A 21,089-nucleotide genomic window follows, 5' to 3' on the forward strand; every position below is an offset into this window, starting at 1 on the left:
ATCTCAGTCATGATTGCTCAAACATGTCTGTAGGTAATGTGCTTTAAACAAAAAGAGACTCGCAGGTCTTTCGTGACTCTGACATTATTTTCAGATCTCATATCATTTTACGCAATGCAACTGAAGCTGACACTACCTTGCTCCATAAAGAAAGAAAAGGTTGTTGAAATTATTCATTACCTAAAATCCTCAACAATGGAATGAGAGAAAGGAGATTGTGTTTCTATTTTCTACATCTGCATCCTGGACCTCTAAGTCATCACATTGTTGGCTGACAGAGAACTAGTTTGAAAAATCCTCATAGGTTTACACACTTTTAGCAAAATGCATAGTACATATAGTGCTTCTAAATAATGAAAATTTAGCATTTATTTAATTGAACGCTGCTTTATGTTAAATGGTTTGTTGTTTTTTAAACAGAAGAAATTGCAAAGACACAAGGGAGGAAATGCAAGTGCATGAAGAGGGGGAAGAGAGTTTTATGATAATTAAAACTGGTTATGCAGAACATTAAAATTCTGCATAGATTTGCATATTTTCCACCACCTGTTTTGGGGACTGCAGAGCAGGCTAATTAACATAAAGGCTCTGATTAATTCTGCCAGTCATTGAGCGATAATTACAGCGCAGGACTGTAAACATTCTGCACTGGAGATACAGCCTGTTTGCCAACATCTCTCTCAGGGATGGAAGTTTACCATGGCAACCAAGGCAATTTTCTGCCTCCTTCCTCTTAGAAAGGAAGGTCACTATACCTCCTCTTCTTTCCAGATTGTTATTATGTATAAGTGGGTCCACATTCTATTGCATTTCATGTAATGCACTACCTATGTTCTTTAATAACAAGCAATGCTGAAACCCGTTTTCAATAATACTATGTCCCTTGCCCTTTAATATAGTAGAGAGGAAGTGGCACATTAACTGATACACCGAAGCGTTCAGCATCATAAGTTTGTAAGCTTTGCTGTCTCACATACATTATTGAACAATTACTCTGACTTACTGTAAATTTACTACGTGTTATTTACACAAGCAATCTATACTAGCCACATTACATAGCTAATCTTATATTACACTTCTATAACCAGCCACTACGAAATGAAGACAAAGTAGTACTTGCTATGTTTAAAGTAAGTTTAGTTGAAGAACATGAAACATACCTAGAGTTCTATGGTTTTCATGATAAATTACAACATCTGACAAATTCAGAATAAAACAATGATCACTGGATGTTTAAACCATCTCAGCTTCTGAATGCTTACAATGCTGATACTCATTTACACTTGTGGAACCATATCCATCTATGCCTATCATCTGCAAGACCAGTCAAAATGAGGAAACAAAGCAACATCTCACAGATTCAAGGCCATCTCTAACAGGACCAACACATGGTCTGGAAAGCAGAACAAGAGAAGGGCAAGCAGCAGATGGAAACAGTTTTTACCTGTACATTTAAGGACTGAGCAGCAGCCTGTAAACTTGTTCCAGCGAGCTGGACCTACAACACAGTGCAAAAACAGAAGTGATATTGAATCCACAGGAAACTAAGTGTAAGAGGGAACCACCCCACCGCAACAAAAAATTACCCCAAGAACAATGCCTGTCCTTCTAACACTTGACTCACTGAAACTCTTTCAGTCTTATTTGTCTGCGTCTTGGGGAAGGTATTCCTACTGTAGGATCCAGGTATTGAAGTGAAACTGAGTAGAAAGAGAGTACTTTGTGGTTGGCAGTCTAACCATTCCTATTACTGTATAAATATCCACACTTCAGGGGAGGGAGCTAAGCTCTACTCCATCCTGCTAATATTTCAGAAAAGGTCTTACCCCAGACATGCACATTGCATTCGCTTGCTTCCTTGTTAAAAAAAAAGAAAAAAGAGGAGTAATCACCTGCATAGCACAAACCCCACAGCATAGAGCTCTTCTGTAGATCAAACCATTCAACTACTTGCAGACCTTAGCCACCGAGAAAAACATTAATATAGAGGACTGGAAATGCTTTACAATGGTGGTATTGATTCAGTTATGCTCAAAACTTGAATCCAGTGTTTGCGATTAACAGTCAAGTCCAAATAAGCTCTTGTGTGTTACCAGTGAAAAGTAACTGATGTTTCAGAAACCTCACTGAATAGCATCATTTTATCTATAATAAGGATTTTTTCTGTATAACAAATACTAAGTTTTTGTTTACTGAAGACTGTTTTAATCAATTTCTCCTTGTTTCTACCACCACTTCTATTATACAGAAGAAACACTATGCAATTAATTACCAACACTTTCAAAGGTCAGAGTACCAGCCTGTAACAAAGTCCATCTTTGACTATGGTTGAAAATAACAGCTTATTTGAAAACAAGGCAACATGTGAATAAAAAACCAAAAACCTAAATGTAGGACTGGCTTCTATAAAAAGATGCGCCCACATAACATACAGTATAAAGGTGTGAAGATATCTCTAAGCATAGGAAGAAGAGTTTTAATTTAAACTGAAGTATTCTAAACTAATAACTGAGTATTTGAACAGGCAACCCTTAAGAGTCACTTCGGAAGTATTTTCTACCACTCTGGATGAAGTCCTAGTAGACTTACTAAGCATGTTCTCTATATAAGCAAACATTCTCAAAAAAACCTCCTCCTTACCACAAGGAAAGTATAGTTTGCCAGTTGATAATGAGCTTTGAAGTAAGAGCAGAGAAAAATCTACACAATAATATCCTGCTGTCCAACAGAATAGACTCAAATCATTTTATCAACTACATGATGATTAAAAAAACAGAGAAGACTGAATGCATCTCAATCAGATACAGCCAGAATATACCTGAACATGTCTTTGAATGCAATCTGGACATCCCTTCCATCATAGACATTTTCTAAGTAGGAATTCAACTGCTCCTGAATGTTGCCTACATCTCAGTATTTTGCATTAGTCTAGAGGAAAGCACCCTAAGACTGAATAACATCTCACAAAGAACAGCCATACTTGAAGTTTAAAAGTAGAGTCCCACACACTCAACAAGCACATAGAAGAATAGTTGAGATTTGTCTTTGAACTAGAGTTTCAAGAAATTAATTGCTTTATCAAACATGAAGTCAAAACAATCCTGACAATTGTTTAAATAAATACATTTTCCAAGTGAGATAAGGCACCGGGGTGCTAAATAAAATTACAATCCTGGATCAATCAATATAACAAAATGAAGACTAAATGCAACCAACAACAAAAAAAGGATTTAAAACAAAATTAAAAAGCTCCCAGAAGATTGTTCAGGACGGCTGTATCTGTCTCCGTGTTAAACACATACTGACAACCGATGAAAATTAGTCAGCTTCTTTACACGCAAAGGCAGCCTACAGAAGCCTATAGGTTCAGCAAATCCAGATGTTGGCATTTCTCCCTAGGTCCCATATAAACTAATCTACTAGGAAAATTGTAATTTACGTGACAAGTGTTGAATGTTCCATACAATAAAATAGCAATTCTGAGCTCTTTTAATAGGATATAAAAGCTTCAGTAGGTCAATTATACCACAACAACTGTGCAACTGCAGACCTCAAGCATTCAAGGTCAGCCAATTAGCTACAGTATTTTAAAGTTTAAACTTGGTGCCGAGGAAGTGAAAGAAATTAGGACATTTGTTTTCACACTTCAACTGCCATCAGATAAAAAAAAGCTACCAAAAATACCGCTCATGCTTCTCTTCACCTAGGGATGTACCATTTTACTTCAGACTACATCTGAAGATCTGCTTTGATTCCCTAAACACAGCAGCAGCACAGAGGGACAGTAGCAGAAGACTGAATATCATCCTACAGACAGATATCTGAAACAACTTTTTGTAAGAAAAAAAACACAAACAAAAAAATCACAAAACACCACACCTGACAGAATCATATGTGCTTAATAAGTATCACGGTTTTATACTTCTAGTCAATACATAAGAGCTCAAAAGATCAGAGCATAGTGCTGAATATCCTTCAACATCATTTTTGTCTTCTTCACGAGGTACTGACAGTTTCAAGATCTTGGCAACTGCTGGGCTAACACTATTCTTTATCAGAAAGGTTAAATTTGACACTGCATTTCATTTCTGTCCAATAACTTTATTTTTAATTACTTTAGACAGTCACCAAGTCGCAAGAAAGGGGCATTTAAAGCTCCTCCCAATAGGTCTCACTCTATCTGGTATAGTCTACAGCACAATGCAATTAATTGAGTGCCACAATAAGAATCATAGGGGTTGGAAGGGACCCCTGGAGATCACCGAGTGTGCACTGACGTAGTAAGAACTTTTTCCCACCTAAGCTCCTTGAGCATGTGGTTTATCCATATATTCTTTCACATGACTACTCATTCACAGAAAGAGAGAACGCTCAAGAGAAGCTGTGTTTGTACCTGTTTGAGTCACCTTCGCTCTGAAATAGGTCTTCTCTTACCTGATGAAGGTGCCCAAGAAAGGCCTGGGCCTGGGCTGTAGAGATTGGTCCTCCAACAGGCACAGGCTGCTTTTGAAAGTCCAGGCCATTTGTTTGTGTGCCTAGAGGAAGAGAGATTATGAGCTATTAGATATGATTTCTACTGAAAGAAAAGAATATTTAAATATGCATAACTCTCAATACAATGTAATAGAAACACTCCAAAGGGTAACAATTTTTTTTTTCTTTTTTACTGGGATGGATAAAACAAGATTCTGCCAATTCCACGCTTTGATGATTTAGTTTTTGTCAACTGAAATACAGTATTAAGCTAATTTAGTTAGATTCTATCACCTTACCTATTGTGTGTATACTACTACCCCATCATTCTCAAACCATGGCAAAGAATCAAATGACTGCAAGCTGTTGAAGTTAAAATGTATTTCAGTCCTGCATATACTCTACTCAGTAATTGAATACAATCTTGAAGTTCAGGAAGTGACAAACAAGGTTCATATATACTCATCTCTCATTAAAGGTAGGAAAAGTAATACCTGAGGAAAACAAAAGTACTGTATACATAGTTTTTAATCAAGAGAGTAAAACTGTCGCCTGGAAGTGCTATCTCCAAATTTTCATTACTATTTTTGCAGAGCTCGCATGACAAGATAACCGACTGTGCCTGCTGTTGCTCTCATCCACTTTCATACAACTACAACCTGTTTTCCTACATCTTTGCTGTTTTCCTCCTAAAGAGCTTAGAAGACACAAAAATCCACAAAATATCTCCAAATAATCTGAATGTGTGAGAAAGAACTCAACTTTTTTTCTCCTGAACTGTCAACTAATTTTCTATTGCCAAGAGGAACTTACTATAAACTTTGAAAAATTATTCCGTGGGTAGACAGAAATCAGTGTTAGGGACAACCAGTTTCGTATGTTGTGTATTACTATCTACTGTGGCTAAGAACAAGGAAGGCACTGAGTTTGTCAGGCTGCAAGAAACGTCTTGAACAGATTATGCAATCTTAAAAATTGCATCTACAATAAAATATGAATAGCTTTAGACTTGCATGTTTATATCTTCACAACAGATTTTGTTGATGCTTATGAACAGGTGATTAATTCCTAATTCTAAACTCCTTCCATCGTCTACATTATTTTCCTCTAAAAAAATCCACGTTATCTACTAAGCAATAATCACAGCTGTTAAAGAACAAGGGATGCTACTCCTTAGAAACATCTGCAAAAGCAAGGAGGCATAAAATTTGATTAAAAATACACTACCCAATACTCAATATAATTTTATACTGCTGTTTTGACCTACAAAAAAGCTTAGATAGATCAGATTTCAAAAAATTATATCACCATTCAACTAGACACAGATCACCATTCAACTAGACACAGATGCAAGCTTTCCAGCACCAATACGAGTCATACTTAGGGTGGTCATGTGATGTGGGGGTTTTTTTTTGGTGGAGGTGGCGTGAGGGAAGAATTGGTCAACTCTATTTTTAATTCTATGCTTTGAGCCAGAGTTTACATACTTACAGACATCTGTTGCAGCCAGAGATCCACAGGCACTTTAAATACTCAAATTTTAAACTATGTAGAATAATTTTACTCAGTGAATCCAAAGTTCAAATACAAAGTGCATGGAAGGACTATCACTGGTCTGAATTGATCCTGAATGAATGTGACTTGGTTGCGTTTCACCAAATAGAAGTAGGCAAGACGACCTGCTGGAAAGAACCAGGAATCCTATCCGTTTCCATTCTTTTGAGTAAAATGCAGAGTTCTCTCAGTGCAGAAGTCCAAAGGGAGTAGGAAGATGACTGGGTAAATATATGAAATTAAACCCTGACAAATACTATAATCCAAAGAAAATCTACAGCCCTCCTTATTCAAGCAACTGCTTTTAATCAGATATTTTCAACCTTGCAGAGGAACCTCCAAGGAGGAAGGGAGGATGAAAAAAATCTACTGTAAGGCAGATATCCCTCTCTCCAACTAGCAACTTTGAAGGGTCAAAAAAAAGTTACCCTTTTCTGAGAGGACTAGCTGTTAATCTCACCTTAAATAAACAGTTGAAACAGTTCTCATCAACTGTCTTCCAAAAGGACCCTCAAATCATGACGCCATATTAAAAAAGCACTGCTATACAGATGTATTAGAGATACTCTGGTTAGTGCTTCTGCTAACTGTGATATGGAGACTTGAAACAAGCCTCCTACAGTTGACAATTCTGAGCAAAGCAAGTTCTAAGACTGAGTCTAAAACCTTCACTGATTCCAAATATTCCTAACTCTCATAGTAGCAGCTCAGGCGGATATCAAGACAAAATAACATTTTCCTTAAATTGATTCTTGAAGGACTACAACTCCTTCTCCCCATGCCATCCAAATCCCAACTTCAAGCAAAAAAAAATCCTAAACCCCACCTGTTTACTCTGTTCTACTTGCACCTTAAGCTTTCTTTGGTATCTGGAAGTCCCTTTCCCTTTGGATGCAGTCTTAGTTTTGAAAAGAATGCTGCCAAGGTTTCTCGCATTTATCGCAGGATGCCTACATCTTTCAAAGAACAGCAGGGAAAATGAACTTTGAGCTGAGAGTTTAACAGGTTTTGCTCTTAAGGTGCTCAGAAGGATGTAACAGCACTCCTGTGGAATCCAAGATATCTGGTAAAGAGACTAGAAAATGGAGCTGTCAGAATCAGAAGGTCACCAACTGTAAGAACGTGGAAGGACCAGAGTGCTGCTTTTGCTCAAGGTAAGAACTAAATGCAAAAAAAAAAAACCAACAACAGATTTTAACACAAATATTTATGTCTTTCCCATTCCCATCACACCTCCTATATAACTGCTACAATTGATCTAATAGCTCACCAACACCAAAGAAGTGGGAATGGGAAGTCTCAGTTGTCCATCACCATTATGTTCTTGCATACAGGCACATCGTCACTGTTCCGTCCCTTCTGATAGTTCATGGACATAGCAGCAAGTGAATTCATGTTGCTAATGGAGTAGAAAGCCCTTTACATTAACTGTTCCCTTTCCCCTAGACCAAGTTAACTCATCCTGCTAAACTGACAGAAAAAGCTAACTTAGGCTTAGGGTCTGACAAGGATCAGATGATGCACAGCAGGGAAGTGCAGAGAGGTGGCAGTAGGGAAACAAGCCTCCCCCATTCCAGCAAGCTGTTAGACCACATCGAGCACTAGGATGTAGTTTCACCCTTACAACCCAAGTCCAGTGCAACTTAAGCACCTCCAAATTCTGGCATAAACTCAGTATGTGATTAGTTACTTCAGAGAACTGGTTTGGATGAAGACTAATAATAAGTGCAATTAATTTTCAGCCAAATCAGATCTCTGAACTATCTCACTTAGGGCCACTCCGGAACAGAACATGAAGTACCACAGCAGCCTGAGTTTGAGTGTTACTGTCTTGCAATCACACTTTCTAAGGATAAACACAGGGCCAAATGGAGCAGGAAGGTAACACTGCACCAGCAGGCAGGAGAGCATGCTTCAAAATATTAAGACTACAACCATCAGAATTTAGTCTGGGCCTTGCAAACTGTTCAAGAAAGCAAGATGAGTGAAGAAGTACAGCTCTGGATAGATGCAGAATAAGGTGCAAGAAAGGACTTATGAAAGGAAGACAAACAGTGAGAAGGAATATTTCCAAACTAACTTGAGCATGCATCTGCAATGTGCTCTAGAAAACATCTTGCAGCACTGACATTACATTTCCCCATCTGTCTTGTGACAGATGCCCAGTATCCAGAAATTGGCGATTCCTTGTCCATGTTTTTATTAATAAAAAGTTTAGTAGTGATATTTGCCCAGAATTCTAGCAGTTAAAAAATAAAAACATTTCACGGTCCCTTTCCCATAGATTCTCTTCTGGAAACTGGAAATTCAATCTCAGGAAATGAAGCAACGCAAACAAGAATATTTAGAATCCTTCTTTCAAGAACTTAACTATTTTGCTGTTACGTCAATGCACATCCTAAAACTACAGCTTTCACAGACATTAACCTTGGCTTTCATACTACTGCACTAACAGCTTTTAAGAACACACATTAAACAAGAAAAAAAAGAATTATTCTGGGAAGTTGTATGCTGTAACATACAGAAAGGAAACAGAAAAGGCTATCAGTTTTTCTACAAGATAGAGTTTTACACTTTTCTCTCTTTTCTTCCAGTAGACACTAAATGACCTGTCCAGCCCCTGCTGAAGGCTGGAAAAGAGCTGTGTAATTCTATGATACTGAAGAACAGTTCATCAGTTCATTCTCTTGTGAAAACAGCTGGCCAACAACTCCCGCACTTATCAAAACTTTTGTTGCTGTGTTTTATTCTTGTGAAATATGATTTAATTTTTAAGATGCTTAAAAGATGAGTAAAATAGGCACACAAGAAAGTTAAAATCTGTTTCAGGCATTTTATCATGATCAATTTCAGGGAACTTTACTATGTTTCTTAGATAGTGTTAAAAGCACAAAATCTAATTTGTTAACTTCCATGTAACTTAAATTATTAATTCAGAACTTTTGATGTTAAGTCACCTTCACCAATGGTAACTGCTTTTTTTCCTGGAAACACTTGCTCTGCCAAACTCCATGCCCAACAATAATTTCTCTTAAAATTTTCAAACTGCATCAGCTTACTACACTGAAAACAGGAATGACCCAAACATCCTCTCTGGATCAAAAGACTGACAAGCAGTGCTTACACAGTAGACTTAAGTGATTTACAAATGTTACTGGGAAGAAGACAATTAATGAAAAGTTACAAGAATCAGTGTCCATAAAAATCTTTTTGCATTTAATGTCAGAGCTCCCTAGACAATCAATCAATGGCACTTCCAGTCCTTTAGCATCCTATGTGACTTCCTTTCACTGCGTACACACAGAGTCCAGAACCACAATCTAAACACGTTGACCAGAAGTCTAAATTACATTCCATGACCATTCCTTTCAGCGTTTAACACTTGTCTGTTGACTAATGCAACCGATGCTTGAGCCCCCAAAGAACATCACAAGTGTCCATCATTACCTCCAGTAGTTTACGAGCACTGTGTTTGAAAACACAGGAATGACTACAGAACAAAGAGCACTCAACATTCCTAGATTGTTGTCGTTTGGAAAATTTAAAAAATTAATCAGGAAATAAATTTGAAATGAATGACCAGAACATTTAAGTTACAGAAGTGGTATTTGCAAGAGATCCAAACACCAGTAAGAGTCAAGCTTTTGTTATAAAGTTATGTTAGCATTATAATATAAAAAAAATATAAACACCGTAGTCCCCTTTGTAATGAAAACACCTACAGGGTGCTTTACAAACTGTCCTTTCTTTATACTATGACCATCGTCTTCACACTGATGAAGTATTTGCCCAGGGCAGCAAAACCAGAGTTCTGTTAAAGCAGATGTTACACTTTCATGATAATGGACTATCTCCAAATGAATTATGCCCTTCTCGGAAAGAGCTCAGTTGAGGTTAAAAACTGCCAACTAAAGCTGTACTTAAAGAAGTGCATTGGGGATGGCTCTTGAGAAAGTGTACACAGAACTGCAGACATACAAAGAAACAAGTTTGAATTTTCTCAAATGTTTATATACACCCTCCAGATACAGTGATTCAATAGAAAAGGGATATTTAAAAGCATTTTCTTGATGTTGTCTATATCTCCAGCTTGTACATTTTTTGAAATAAAGTTATAAGCCATGCTAAAAAGACTATTAAATAGGTAAGAAACGTTTTTTATACATAGAAGTGATTGATACCTCCCCTATTTCAAATACAGCTGAAAGTACAGAAACAGAGATGCCAGTAACCAGAAATACACTAGCAAGTGAGCTGATTTCCTTTTCACTGACACCATCTATGGCAGAAAACATCCAGCCTCTTGGATCAGTATCGGGAACGTTCAGTCACTGTTGGCTACATTAAAGTCTTGCTCAAAGAATGAAGAAACAGCAGAATAAAGTAAATTATTAATTTCAGCAGAATTCCAGAGTTGAAAGTGAAATTCTTATTACTGAATAAAAATGTAGAAAACCACTTTCCTTACACAAGGCAACAAGACTTGTCTCTACACTCATAGTTCCTTCTCATTTTCTCTCCCCAAATGTTACCCTGAGCTCAAAGAGCATTCTGAGTTCAGGTAAACTATTTACTGCCTATTCAGAATAGTCTATACTTGTTTACAAAACAAATCGTAAATTATCTGCAGAAAGAAATTAAGGCATGAGATAGCAGGACTGAATTCTAGTGACTTAAACTTCAATGGGTTATAAATTGGCCTCATCTCAATGATGTGCAGAAGACACAATCGCTGTGACACAAAGCCTACTCTGTCCCAGTCAAACTTCAAGTCCATTCTAACACATGAAGACATCACAGAAAAGTCTGCTAACAGTCTTTTTTTTTTTTAATGTTGAGAAATGATGCTCTCTTCCTTTGCCTTGTTCTTGAGAACAATTGTAGCCTTGACTGAAATCTAAAATGGAAACAAGATCAGCCAATGGCCCACATCTGCCAGTGCCACAGGATTTTTCAGGATATTTGAAGCATTACAACCAAGAAGAAGGAATGGAGAATCTTATAAACATATCGATAAGTGCATGAGTAGTGCCCTGCATACAGCATGGCCAATGACTTGTTTTCAATATGGAGACATGCAGTGTTCTCAGCTATTTAAAAATAGCAGGTGTAGGAACAAACTGTATCCCTGAAATTCTATGTGTGTTTTTTGGGGTTCTGCTCCACAATGTTTTTGTTGTTGTTCCTGTAAACTGGCAAAAAAAATTGCTTTTCACATCCACTTAATTAGATCACAAAAATATTTGTGTACCAATTAATGATTTCTTACCTGTGTTCCCATCTCCACTCTCCATTGATGGTTTACTGGTTTCTGACGGATTGTTCATTCTTGAGTCTGCATTAAAAGAGAAAAAGATACAGCGATGAACAAAAGAATGCTACGCAAATCTAATAATCTCTTCTTGTCCAAGAGATATAGAGAACATCTTGAATTCGATATGTAATTTACCCTAATTCAGCTTATTTTATAACACAAAGAATCATCAGAAGCAGAGCATAATATTGAGTTTTCCAGATAAATACAATTTCAACATTTTGTATGTCATTGACTTGTAAAAACACAGTGCTGAAGAATAAAAACAGCACGTTGGAAGGCAAAGACGGGTAGAACTTAATTTTCAGTATAGTGAAATAGAGAAGCAAAGGGAAAAAATTAAAAAGGAAGGAACAACTATGAAAAGATTCGAGAACAAAGTCTGACCACCAAGGCCTATGTTCAGCCATTATGTTTGAATAGATGCCATTTATCTAAAGCTGCATTTTTATTTCACAGGAATGTCACCAATATTAAATTTGGTATTTCCTATATTTTCATGCAAAACCTTACAAATATGAAACATATTTCTCCTCCTTCTCCCAACAGATGAATCCACTGAAATATCTGCTCTGGATTAGAAAGCTTGTCAGCTGAATACTGCTTAACACAGACAGCCTCCCCAGATAGCAGACAGAGAATATAGTTTCCTTATATAAGAAGCAATACAGATGTTCTGTGTACAGCATCAGCTCTACAACTTATTACCTCCTCATTCCTAGCTACCAACCTCAGTATGCCACATTAATGCAAATCAAATTGCAAAAAGAATCTCAAGATAGTCTCGTTCATGAAGTGAAGCATAAGCAAATCCTTAAGTACATTCTTTCATTCCCATAACCTGTTAAATAAAGCTCAATGAGGTCGAAATGAACATCAACTTCAGGATATTCTCTTGCTAGGTGCTTAAAGGGTTACTTCCTTCAACAAAGCAGTCATCTCCAAAATACCAATGTGCTGAAGAGCAATACAGTAACAGTATTAACTCCTGTATCTTTCCCCAGGTATTTTTAAGAATGCCCAGACTCTTCATTGCTCAGCAGCCCAGGAGAAGAGCTGGAGGTGAGAAGACAGACTATTGCCATGTGCTATCATCTGCTGCCTAGAGGAAAACAGTGTGTTCCTTGGGATATCAGAGCCAGGGGCAACAGCAGAGGAAGAATACAAGCATGAATCAAATGGAAGGAATGAGCACTTGGGCAAGTGCTTGAAAGAGAAAGGGAGTTGCAGTGGAGCTTGTCTGGGTGTAGTGGGTTGAAAGAGGGAGGAACTAGTTAGTAATGCAGTGTATATGAGAGAATCAGTAAAGGACATTAGGAAAAACTCCAATGCGCAGTTTGGAAACACTATCTAAGACATCTCAGTATTTTTAAAACTAATGTAATTTTCCATGTAAACAACTGCTGCAATTAAAGCAAGTGGGGCCTAGAAAACCCATAGGGTGGTAACAAATGAATCTGCCCCTGACAAGTTACTTCAACCTCTCCAATGTGTCAACTCTTCACAGTGAGTTCCTATGGCTACGATTAAATCTTGTAAATGTCAGTTGAGTATAAAAGATACCTGAATTGGCTTCAGACATGCTCCCGTATAAGCATTCCTTTCAGCGTAAAGGCAAACGTGATAAACTGCCTTCTGAAACAGGGAACAAGTGAGAACCATCCCAGCTGAACGCTTCCGGCCCACATTTCAGCAAAAGGCTGACCTTCTGCCCTGCCTTTCACCACCTCCGCTTCGAGGCACAGCCTAGAGCAGAGCTCTGTTAAGGCTACAGATACAGAACCTACTACTTCTCAGCTCCCTGGTTTGTCATTCTCCACATTTGGATAGCAACATACACGCTCTACAAACAGAGAACAGTCTCCCATAGACTACACAGGAAATAGGCTTTTTTGATGTGCCACTCGCTGCTGGTGGGTCTGCATAGAAAACATAATTTGTGTTTGTTTTAATTTAGTAGTTGCATGCACCTTAAATGAGTATATTGTTGTGGTAACAGCACATTTGTTTGAAGCGATTATAGGCAACGTTTGTTTGATAAACATCACTAATTTGCTCCTTGACATGCAGCTGGCTACTGAAACATGCTTGGCTTCAGAGAACACTGTTCAGGAGACTTGTCTTTGGACACAAGCACGAAGAGTGCTTGTCCAGCAGCAGCATGAGTAAGAAGGGCTCCACAGCCAACATACCTTGCCATGAAAGTAGGCTAACTTACGGAGCTAGTGGATGTAGGATGTATTTTTAGGCCCAGAGCAGGACAGCCTGAGCTCGTGACAGCACTGATCACAGAGGGGAAGAGCACAGTCCAGCACATCACCCCCAGCAACACAGAATCCACTTGCTCGAGGACTTTAGAAAGGACTTCCCAAGAGAAAAAACATAGGGTCTCCTGGGCTACTTTGCTGCAGAACCTGAAGTATTAGAGCCAACAGGCAGGATACCCAGGGTGGCACCAAGCTGCATCTAGGGGCAGGGCGGCACCTGTCCTGCACACAACACTGCAACCACTGCCACCCAACAACTTACTGCACAACAAGCATATCTGTTCAGGACAAAAGCAAAACTCTTTTCATAAGGCAAGAGACGTTTTTTTCTGTTAGAGTATTGTAAAATAAATAGCTTTTTAGAAAGGTTTTCAGTCTTTACTCATACTAGACAGACAAAGTTTACTCAAATAGCAGGAGTGTGTCCACCTGACAAATAGTTCATTCTAAGGATTTATCCCGACAGACCTCAAATGTCATTACTGTGAAAAAATCAGTAAGTTGGACACCAGAACATCCTTCTAGCACTGCTCACATTTGAACGAAGGATGGCATCCATTATTTCACCAGCTGACTATTCCTTGCTCAATCTGTGGGCCTTCTGCATGTAAAGCGTCCTGAACAATGCCGCTATTTCCATTGCAAATGGTATGACACACACATCTGAAGCACAAAACTGCCACCAGCAAAACAGACGTATCTGCAGGATACTAAGCCTACAGATTCATTATGTCACACACACACAAAGAGTTTATACATACTCATAAGACTTCTGCTTTAAAGTTAAAGGAATAAACAAATGAAGTGAGCTAAAAAAAAGATAAATCCTGATGCCCTCACCCTTTTTCCTCCCTTCAGACTTTAGTCGTGTTTTAAATAAAGGCCCTGGGCGACAACTTCTGCCAACCTCATGGAGCAGCACACTCCGCAGAAGGAGGATCGAAAGCAGCAGGTGCGTGATCGCGATCCAACTCTCGGAGGCGAACGCAGGCAGCACTGCTGCCGTGCTGGCAACGCCGTGCCGCGCTCCCACAGCCCCTCAGCATGTCTCAGAGGGCATGCAGAAGGAAGAAGCAGGCACGGGACCTGCCTGCAGCATTAGGATCTATGCAGACCTACTGAAACACTAAATCTCAACCATTATCTCGTTCACCGTTTCCTTTCACCCAAAGTGAAAGTATCTAATACTCAGACAGAGCCAGCAAAAATGATTCAGTGACACATATGGAAAAAAAACCAAAGTTCAGTATGAGTGAAAACATACCGAGAACTCACTTGAAGGTGTAGAGTAGAAATTCATTTTCAGAAAACCAGTTCATGTTCAGAAACAAATATTCAGGTGTCTGCTTTGAAATTTACCATCCAAAAATATTCTTTATAAACAGATATAATGCATGTAAAAATAATAAAAAAAATCAATACATTGAGCTCCAGGGAAAGAGCTTTGAAAATAAATAAAATCTCCTGCAAAATTGGGATTATCAGATTCTTGTAAGTAACTTAAAACTACATTTAGAAATTATGGCATGCCTGTTCTGCAGTCCTGATGAAATCTCAGCTCAGGAAATACATTATCCCAGTAACCTTAGGCACAGCTTGCAACGGTATCAATGGCAACCACTGTGGACTCCACCTTGTTTTCTATTACGCATGAAGAACCTCGCTATTCCATTAAAAATACACAGACATAATATACGTTCTGTTGAGGAATGGCTCGATACAGCCAGTAAATTCTTTGAGATTGCAACTCTCTTACTCATTTTCATGTTTTAAAATTTGAAACACACAGATATGTGAGTCAAGCCTTAAGTCTCAATGTTTATTAGAAGATAAATGCTTCTCAGACTGAAATCCAAAAAGCATAAGGTCTGCATCAATATCATCTAAGCTAACAGCAAGTCTCTTCAGTGCAGAGGAAAAGAATTCTCCTGGACCGAGGGAAAAGGAAGAAGAAAATAACTTATTTCCCCGGTACAGATATATACAATACACATATACCAGGCAGCTCCTTGCTGCCGATGCACTGGTGAGCTTCAGCCTTACAAACACCTTCTCTGCCTCTGCATATGTGATTAAGCCTCTATGCATAGTCAACCTCACACCCTCTATTTCCATATTAAACGCTTATAAGAAAGAGCTGAGCTGGTACCCACCTAGAACGTAGTCACTGCAGTCCAGCATTGCTGTGGTATCCTCTACAGGTTCAGACAGTCCAAGGAAAGGGAGAATGGCAATTTCTATCAAATCTACACTACTGCTCTCAACGGCACAAGAAAGGGAGCGGGGAGGTGGGGGAAGAAATACAACTTCGGTTACACCATAGCAATCTTCAACTGAACAGGGAAACTTCAGTTGCTCTGTGGAGTTTTAGTCTCTCCTACTAGCAGTGTCTGACATTGTCAAGGCGACTGAAGCGTGAAAAGTTCCCCTTTTTGTAATAAAATAGAAACAAAGATTGCAGCTGGCAGTTTCCATAATGAAGCTTAATCAGTATGCGCCTGATTAGGGCCTTATGCAAATCTCCCCTCGTTAGCACAGCAGCCAGCACTTTGAAGTCCATGAACAATTCATTTGCAGAGTACACCGAAAGCGCTCCCTGCATAATTTAAATCGCGGTATAAATATTTATCAGCTCATTTGCATATTAATTGGCAGTGCATGAAGGGAAAAATTATCTCCCGAGTGCCAGCATAATAATTAGGGAACAAAATGAAGTTTCTTCCAATAGCTTGGCTTCTCAGCCCTAACTCGAGCACAGTACCACAGGGGAGCAGCGAGGGGAGAGAGACGGAGTTTTGTTAAAATGCCACTGAAATGACACGTACAAATTAGAAACAACTCTACAGACTTAAGCACCTTTAATCTTATTCCTGCTGGCAACAATAACTTCGGTAATAAAGGGGATTTGGAAAAAGCTTTCTGCACAAACCAAATAATCCCAAGAAAACAATTAGCAAGGTAGGAGCTGAACACAGAGCTGTCAAACCGGCGCCTGCACATCTGTGTGGTGTTTTCCACACGGTGACACGAGCTGTCACAAGAAGGTCCCGGGCAGGAAAGAGGAACACCAGGGCAAGGAAGCAGCACAATTCTCTCTAAACGACTGAAGAGGCCGGTGATTCATTATCTGGTAATCCCTTTGCATCGGCCAAGTTAACAGCAGTGGGTATGTCAAGTATTGTGTAATATTTGACACCCATTAATCTATCCCAAGTGAAACCAAAATAGATTTCATTTTTTTTGCTTTCCAATGACTTCCAAGAAAAAAACCAAATCTATTATTAATCCCTACCACAAGCATACACAATATAGCCAAACAAAGCTCACAGTGGAGCTACGAGTTCTGAAAGGTACACTTAGCACCAGGCTGGCAGCTTTGAACCACCAAAGATAAGCAGAGCCCATTTGCTGCTGCGAGCGTAACCTGTAAAAGGGCTGGGGAACAGGCTGTGCTCTATGGAAGAGCCAATCCTCTCCTCCAGAAGTGCTCCACAGAGCAACACGTACTGAAGAACTACGATGCTAGATTAAACCATTTCAGATAGCTTGATTACCACTCAAATCTCATTGTCCAAAACAGCAAGAACATTAATGTAAAAAATTAAAGCAGAATTTGGACGCTGCAATGTTTATTAGACTGTGTTCTGATCAGGAAAAAATGTGTGATGATGAGTGCCAGTGACTGCAGGGTTGGGCCACTCACTTCCCGATATTCATGTGAATTTAAAGATTTTTTTCTTTCTTTTTTTTTTTTTTTCCTCCAAGTTAGCTGTGCTTTTCTCCTCATTTTTGAGAGGAGCTCAAGCACCACCTCTCCACACAAGAGTGCACAAGAAGGGACTTCTCGATCGTCCGCCACTGACTGGAATTTGTTTCCATGCTTGACCTCTTCTTCTGTTCAGGTTCACATCTCTACTTAACACAAGATGTTCCCCACTATATATTTAACAAGTGATCTACACTTGAAGAAGATGGCAAGAAGGGAACGTATACCCAAGTGTACAGAGACAACATGTACCAATTACCTTTTCCTAGCACCCTCCTTCCGACTCTGTTTCCTAGATATTCACGCATCCCATGAAGACTTCTGGGACACATCACGGTTCCCAGATCTTCCCTAAACCTTGCTCTTCTACCCATGCTTCTGGAATACATTAAGATAACCCATTTGCTCCATTGGCAGAACCTGGACAGATGATGACACTCGAAGCAGGAGCCGCCCAGCGCCGGCTGAGCCGACGCAGCCTGCAGCACAGTGCCAGGCCCGCAGTGCTGTCCTGTAGATCCTCCTCACACTGAGCTGCTTGAACACAGGTGCAGTAGCAGAAGCACGCGAAGGCAGGAAGTGACCGTTAAAGCAGGCGTGTGTAGTGACGGATGACTTGTATCAAGCAACAGAATAATAAAGCAGTAAATAAAGGCCGGGGAAGGATAAGCCTGAAGCAGTGTCAGCAAGTGTTCTGCAATACCACTGTGCTGCTCGTCTGCTCTGTTGACACTGCACTGACAGCTAACAAGGAAAAGGCGAAGTTTTCTTCCCATTCCTGACTGAGCCAACCCATCTTTCTTGGAAGTACCATCCCCCCCACAAACATGCTCTGCAACTGTAACTTCCATTAACATGCTAATCCAAATAAGGCCTTAAAAATGTTACTTTTCAAACGAAGCTTCACAAAAAAAGGAGATCATATTCTTCAAGTGATCACTTCCTTCTTTGATAATTTTATTATCTTGCATTTTATGTAAATTTTGATATTTTTGGCCAAAAAAGCTATTATTCCATCTAGGCCACACTATTACAACAATTTCTCTGGTATGCTTCTGAAGGAGGCCTGAAGACCTAAACAGAAAGGATTTGGGGAGGAACCGAGTACATCACCTTGCTTCCAAACCAATGCTGTTTTCCTGTCCAGGTTCTGCCACATCATTGGCTATCCTCCTCGTTCTGGATTTTTACACTAAAAGTTAATTAATGCCTTGAACGAGTCACATCTGTGGCACTCACATTTAAGCAAGACACCACTGGAGGAAAAATAAGGATTTTTCTGGAAAACTCACAAAGGTACCTTAGATCATTTTCAGGGATGAGAAAAAAAAGAAGAAAACCTTCTCAGTTTCCCATGCAACTACAGACATTTCAGAAGTTCTCTTCAAGCAATTCTGCAACGCTGACATTGTTGATTTTTTCCTTCACACAACTTTGTTTATGATTTTCTGTAAACGTGAAGAAACCAAGGCCACTAACATGGACTCAGATATGACAGGCATCTTCAGTCCAACACTGCAGAAAGACTCCTTCTCCCTTATTCTCCTCTTCACTCTCTATATATCTTCCCACTTAAAACAAATGTGTTTTTGCTTTGCTGTCTCTCCCACCAATTCGTTGCTATTTATGGAGTTCCAGTGATTATAACTTGATACCTTGTTTTTTGGAAAGCGTATATCCTTTCCCTCTGCAGCTTATGCAATTTCTGGTTAGACTTGTTTTGCATTTTCTCCTTCTTCTGCTTCTTTCATTTATTATGGCCAATTCACTGCCTGTAAATTCAGTCGAAGGGGGAGGGGAGGGCAGGTAGGGGACTACAGAAACAATGCAGAGTTAAAGGGATAAACCGAAGTTATTAGCAAGATTCATTCATTGAAACACTTTAAGGGGAAAAACCACCTTAACTTTCACATGGGCATACTTCCATGTATTAGTAAAACGTCATTTATTACATGTCCTCAATGACAGCTAGGAGATTTCTGCCACTAGGCAGTTCTGTGACAAGCGTGACCTTTGCAAAACTCCCGACACGATTTCTGACAGAACATGGCAAGACTGCCCAATAAACCAACACCACATTTCACTTCTATATGGTGTACTTGTAACAAAACGTGGTACTGATCATAACATGTTAGCATACTGCCTTGATTACTGCACCAGCGTCTAGTATATTTCCATCCTGAAGATGACCAGACACAGAAGATTTCATAATAGTGCATGACTAAGCATTCAACCAGTGCAAACCGAAAATATGCAGAGAAAGGCTGCTTTCCATACGCCATGCCAGCCAAGATCAGTTGATACAGTTAGCTTTAATTTGACATTATACAGAACTACCACGTTTTAACTCAAGACATTTCCAAGCCTCTGTTCCACAAAGTAAATGAAACCTAACAAAAATTTTGTCAAACAGAACTTCCATGTGCTATTAATATATATTTTTTTAAATGATGTACTTCAACAAAAATAAACTGTTATTAACATTGGCACAATCCTCTTTGGATAATTATGGACAGACAGACAGCAGCCTGTTCATAGTTAGAGCTGCAGACCAAGCTCTAATTTTAGCCACCACCTTTGACTTTGGCTAACAAAACTGATTTTATGTGAAAATTGCTAAGTTCATTCTGAAAGCCAAGAGTACTTTTCTGGAAAAGTCAAATAAAATTGGCCTGTTAAAGAATTACGGGTCATTATACAATCGCTATGAACTCAAATTTTGGTCTACATCTAATTTTACTTCTATCTCCAACTCAAATCATAACTACCCTTTCAAACTTTCCATTGCACAAAGCATCTTTCAAAATGATCTTGCATACCTTTTTTGAAGACAATTAGGCACAGAGACAGCAAGGCAGGAATGCTAATTCAGCTTATCAGGGCAAGACAGGAGATACTCATAAGTATCTAATACATTCATATAAAGGGACTTGTTTGTATGTTTAAAACCTCACTTTTGTCCACAGATAATAGCAACTATAATGGTTTAAGTCATCTTTATAGTACAAAAACTGTGGTCATGAGATACTTATAGTATAGTTCCACCATATGGAAGGGAAAAAAAACACAACAGGAGAGTAGCGGAGGAGACAGAAGAGAGAAAATTGAAGAAATACCCTTATTCAGAAGCTGCAATATTTTTGCTTTAACAGTTTTAGCTTTCACAAGCAAACTGCCTTGTTTGAAACTCATGTCTAATACTACCATCCCAGTGAATCAACTGAACAGTTTTGCCCTCCTCTTACTGCCCACAAGTCACAGCTTACAAGAAAGAATCCACACTGTATCTACAAATAAGTTTCACTATGAGTGTTTTCAGAGGCACTGGATATAAATTTAGCACAAGCTTAATAATTCTACTGTATAAGCAGCCCTTCATGTTCAAAACCCCACCTTTGATTCACAAAATAGTCATAACATTTTCTTAAGGTCATGGAGTATTTAAAGAGTAGCAAGCATTAGATCTTCACATTTTCTGATTTAAGACCTCATGTTTCACTCATGTTTTCAAAGTTTTCATCACTATCACATAATAACTTGAGGATTTTTCTTCTTTTCATTTTTATACTGAGCACTACATCATAAGCACTGACTTCAGCAATTAAATTCAAAGAAAAAACTAAAAAATCCACAACTTTAACGACCACACTTTAGAGAACAAGTTGGTGTTATTTAACCAGCACGCTGTATTTGCCATAGAGCTGCTGCACAGTTG

At 38.9% G+C, this 21,089-nt stretch overlaps 1 protein-coding gene across 8 annotated transcripts in view; it reads right to left on the reverse strand.

Annotated features, from left to right (window-relative positions):
- Positions 1-21,089, reverse strand: part of POU2F1 (POU class 2 homeobox 1) — a 97,250-nt gene that overhangs the window by 34,668 nt on the left and 41,493 nt on the right. For 7 of the 8 annotated variants that reach the window (XM_021402041.1, XM_021402048.1, XM_021402065.1 and 4 more), the window contains exons 2-4: positions 11,297-11,362; positions 4,435-4,535; positions 1,445-1,498 (exon numbers count right to left, since the gene is read on the reverse strand). In XM_021402041.1, coding sequence (XP_021257716.1) covers positions 1,445-1,498; positions 4,435-4,535; positions 11,297-11,354 — 213 coding nt within the window. In that variant the 5' untranslated portion in view covers positions 11,355-11,362. Of the gene's footprint in view, positions 1-1,444; positions 1,499-4,434; positions 4,536-11,296; positions 11,363-15,761; positions 16,011-21,089 lie in introns of those variants that run through there. The other variant, XM_021402021.1, reaches the window with a different exon arrangement.

The sequence above is a fragment of the Numida meleagris genome, chromosome 1 (genome assembly GCF_002078875.1).
Source record: "Numida meleagris isolate 19003 breed g44 Domestic line chromosome 1, NumMel1.0, whole genome shotgun sequence".
Taxonomy (NCBI): Eukaryota; Metazoa; Chordata; class Aves; order Galliformes; family Numididae; genus Numida; species Numida meleagris.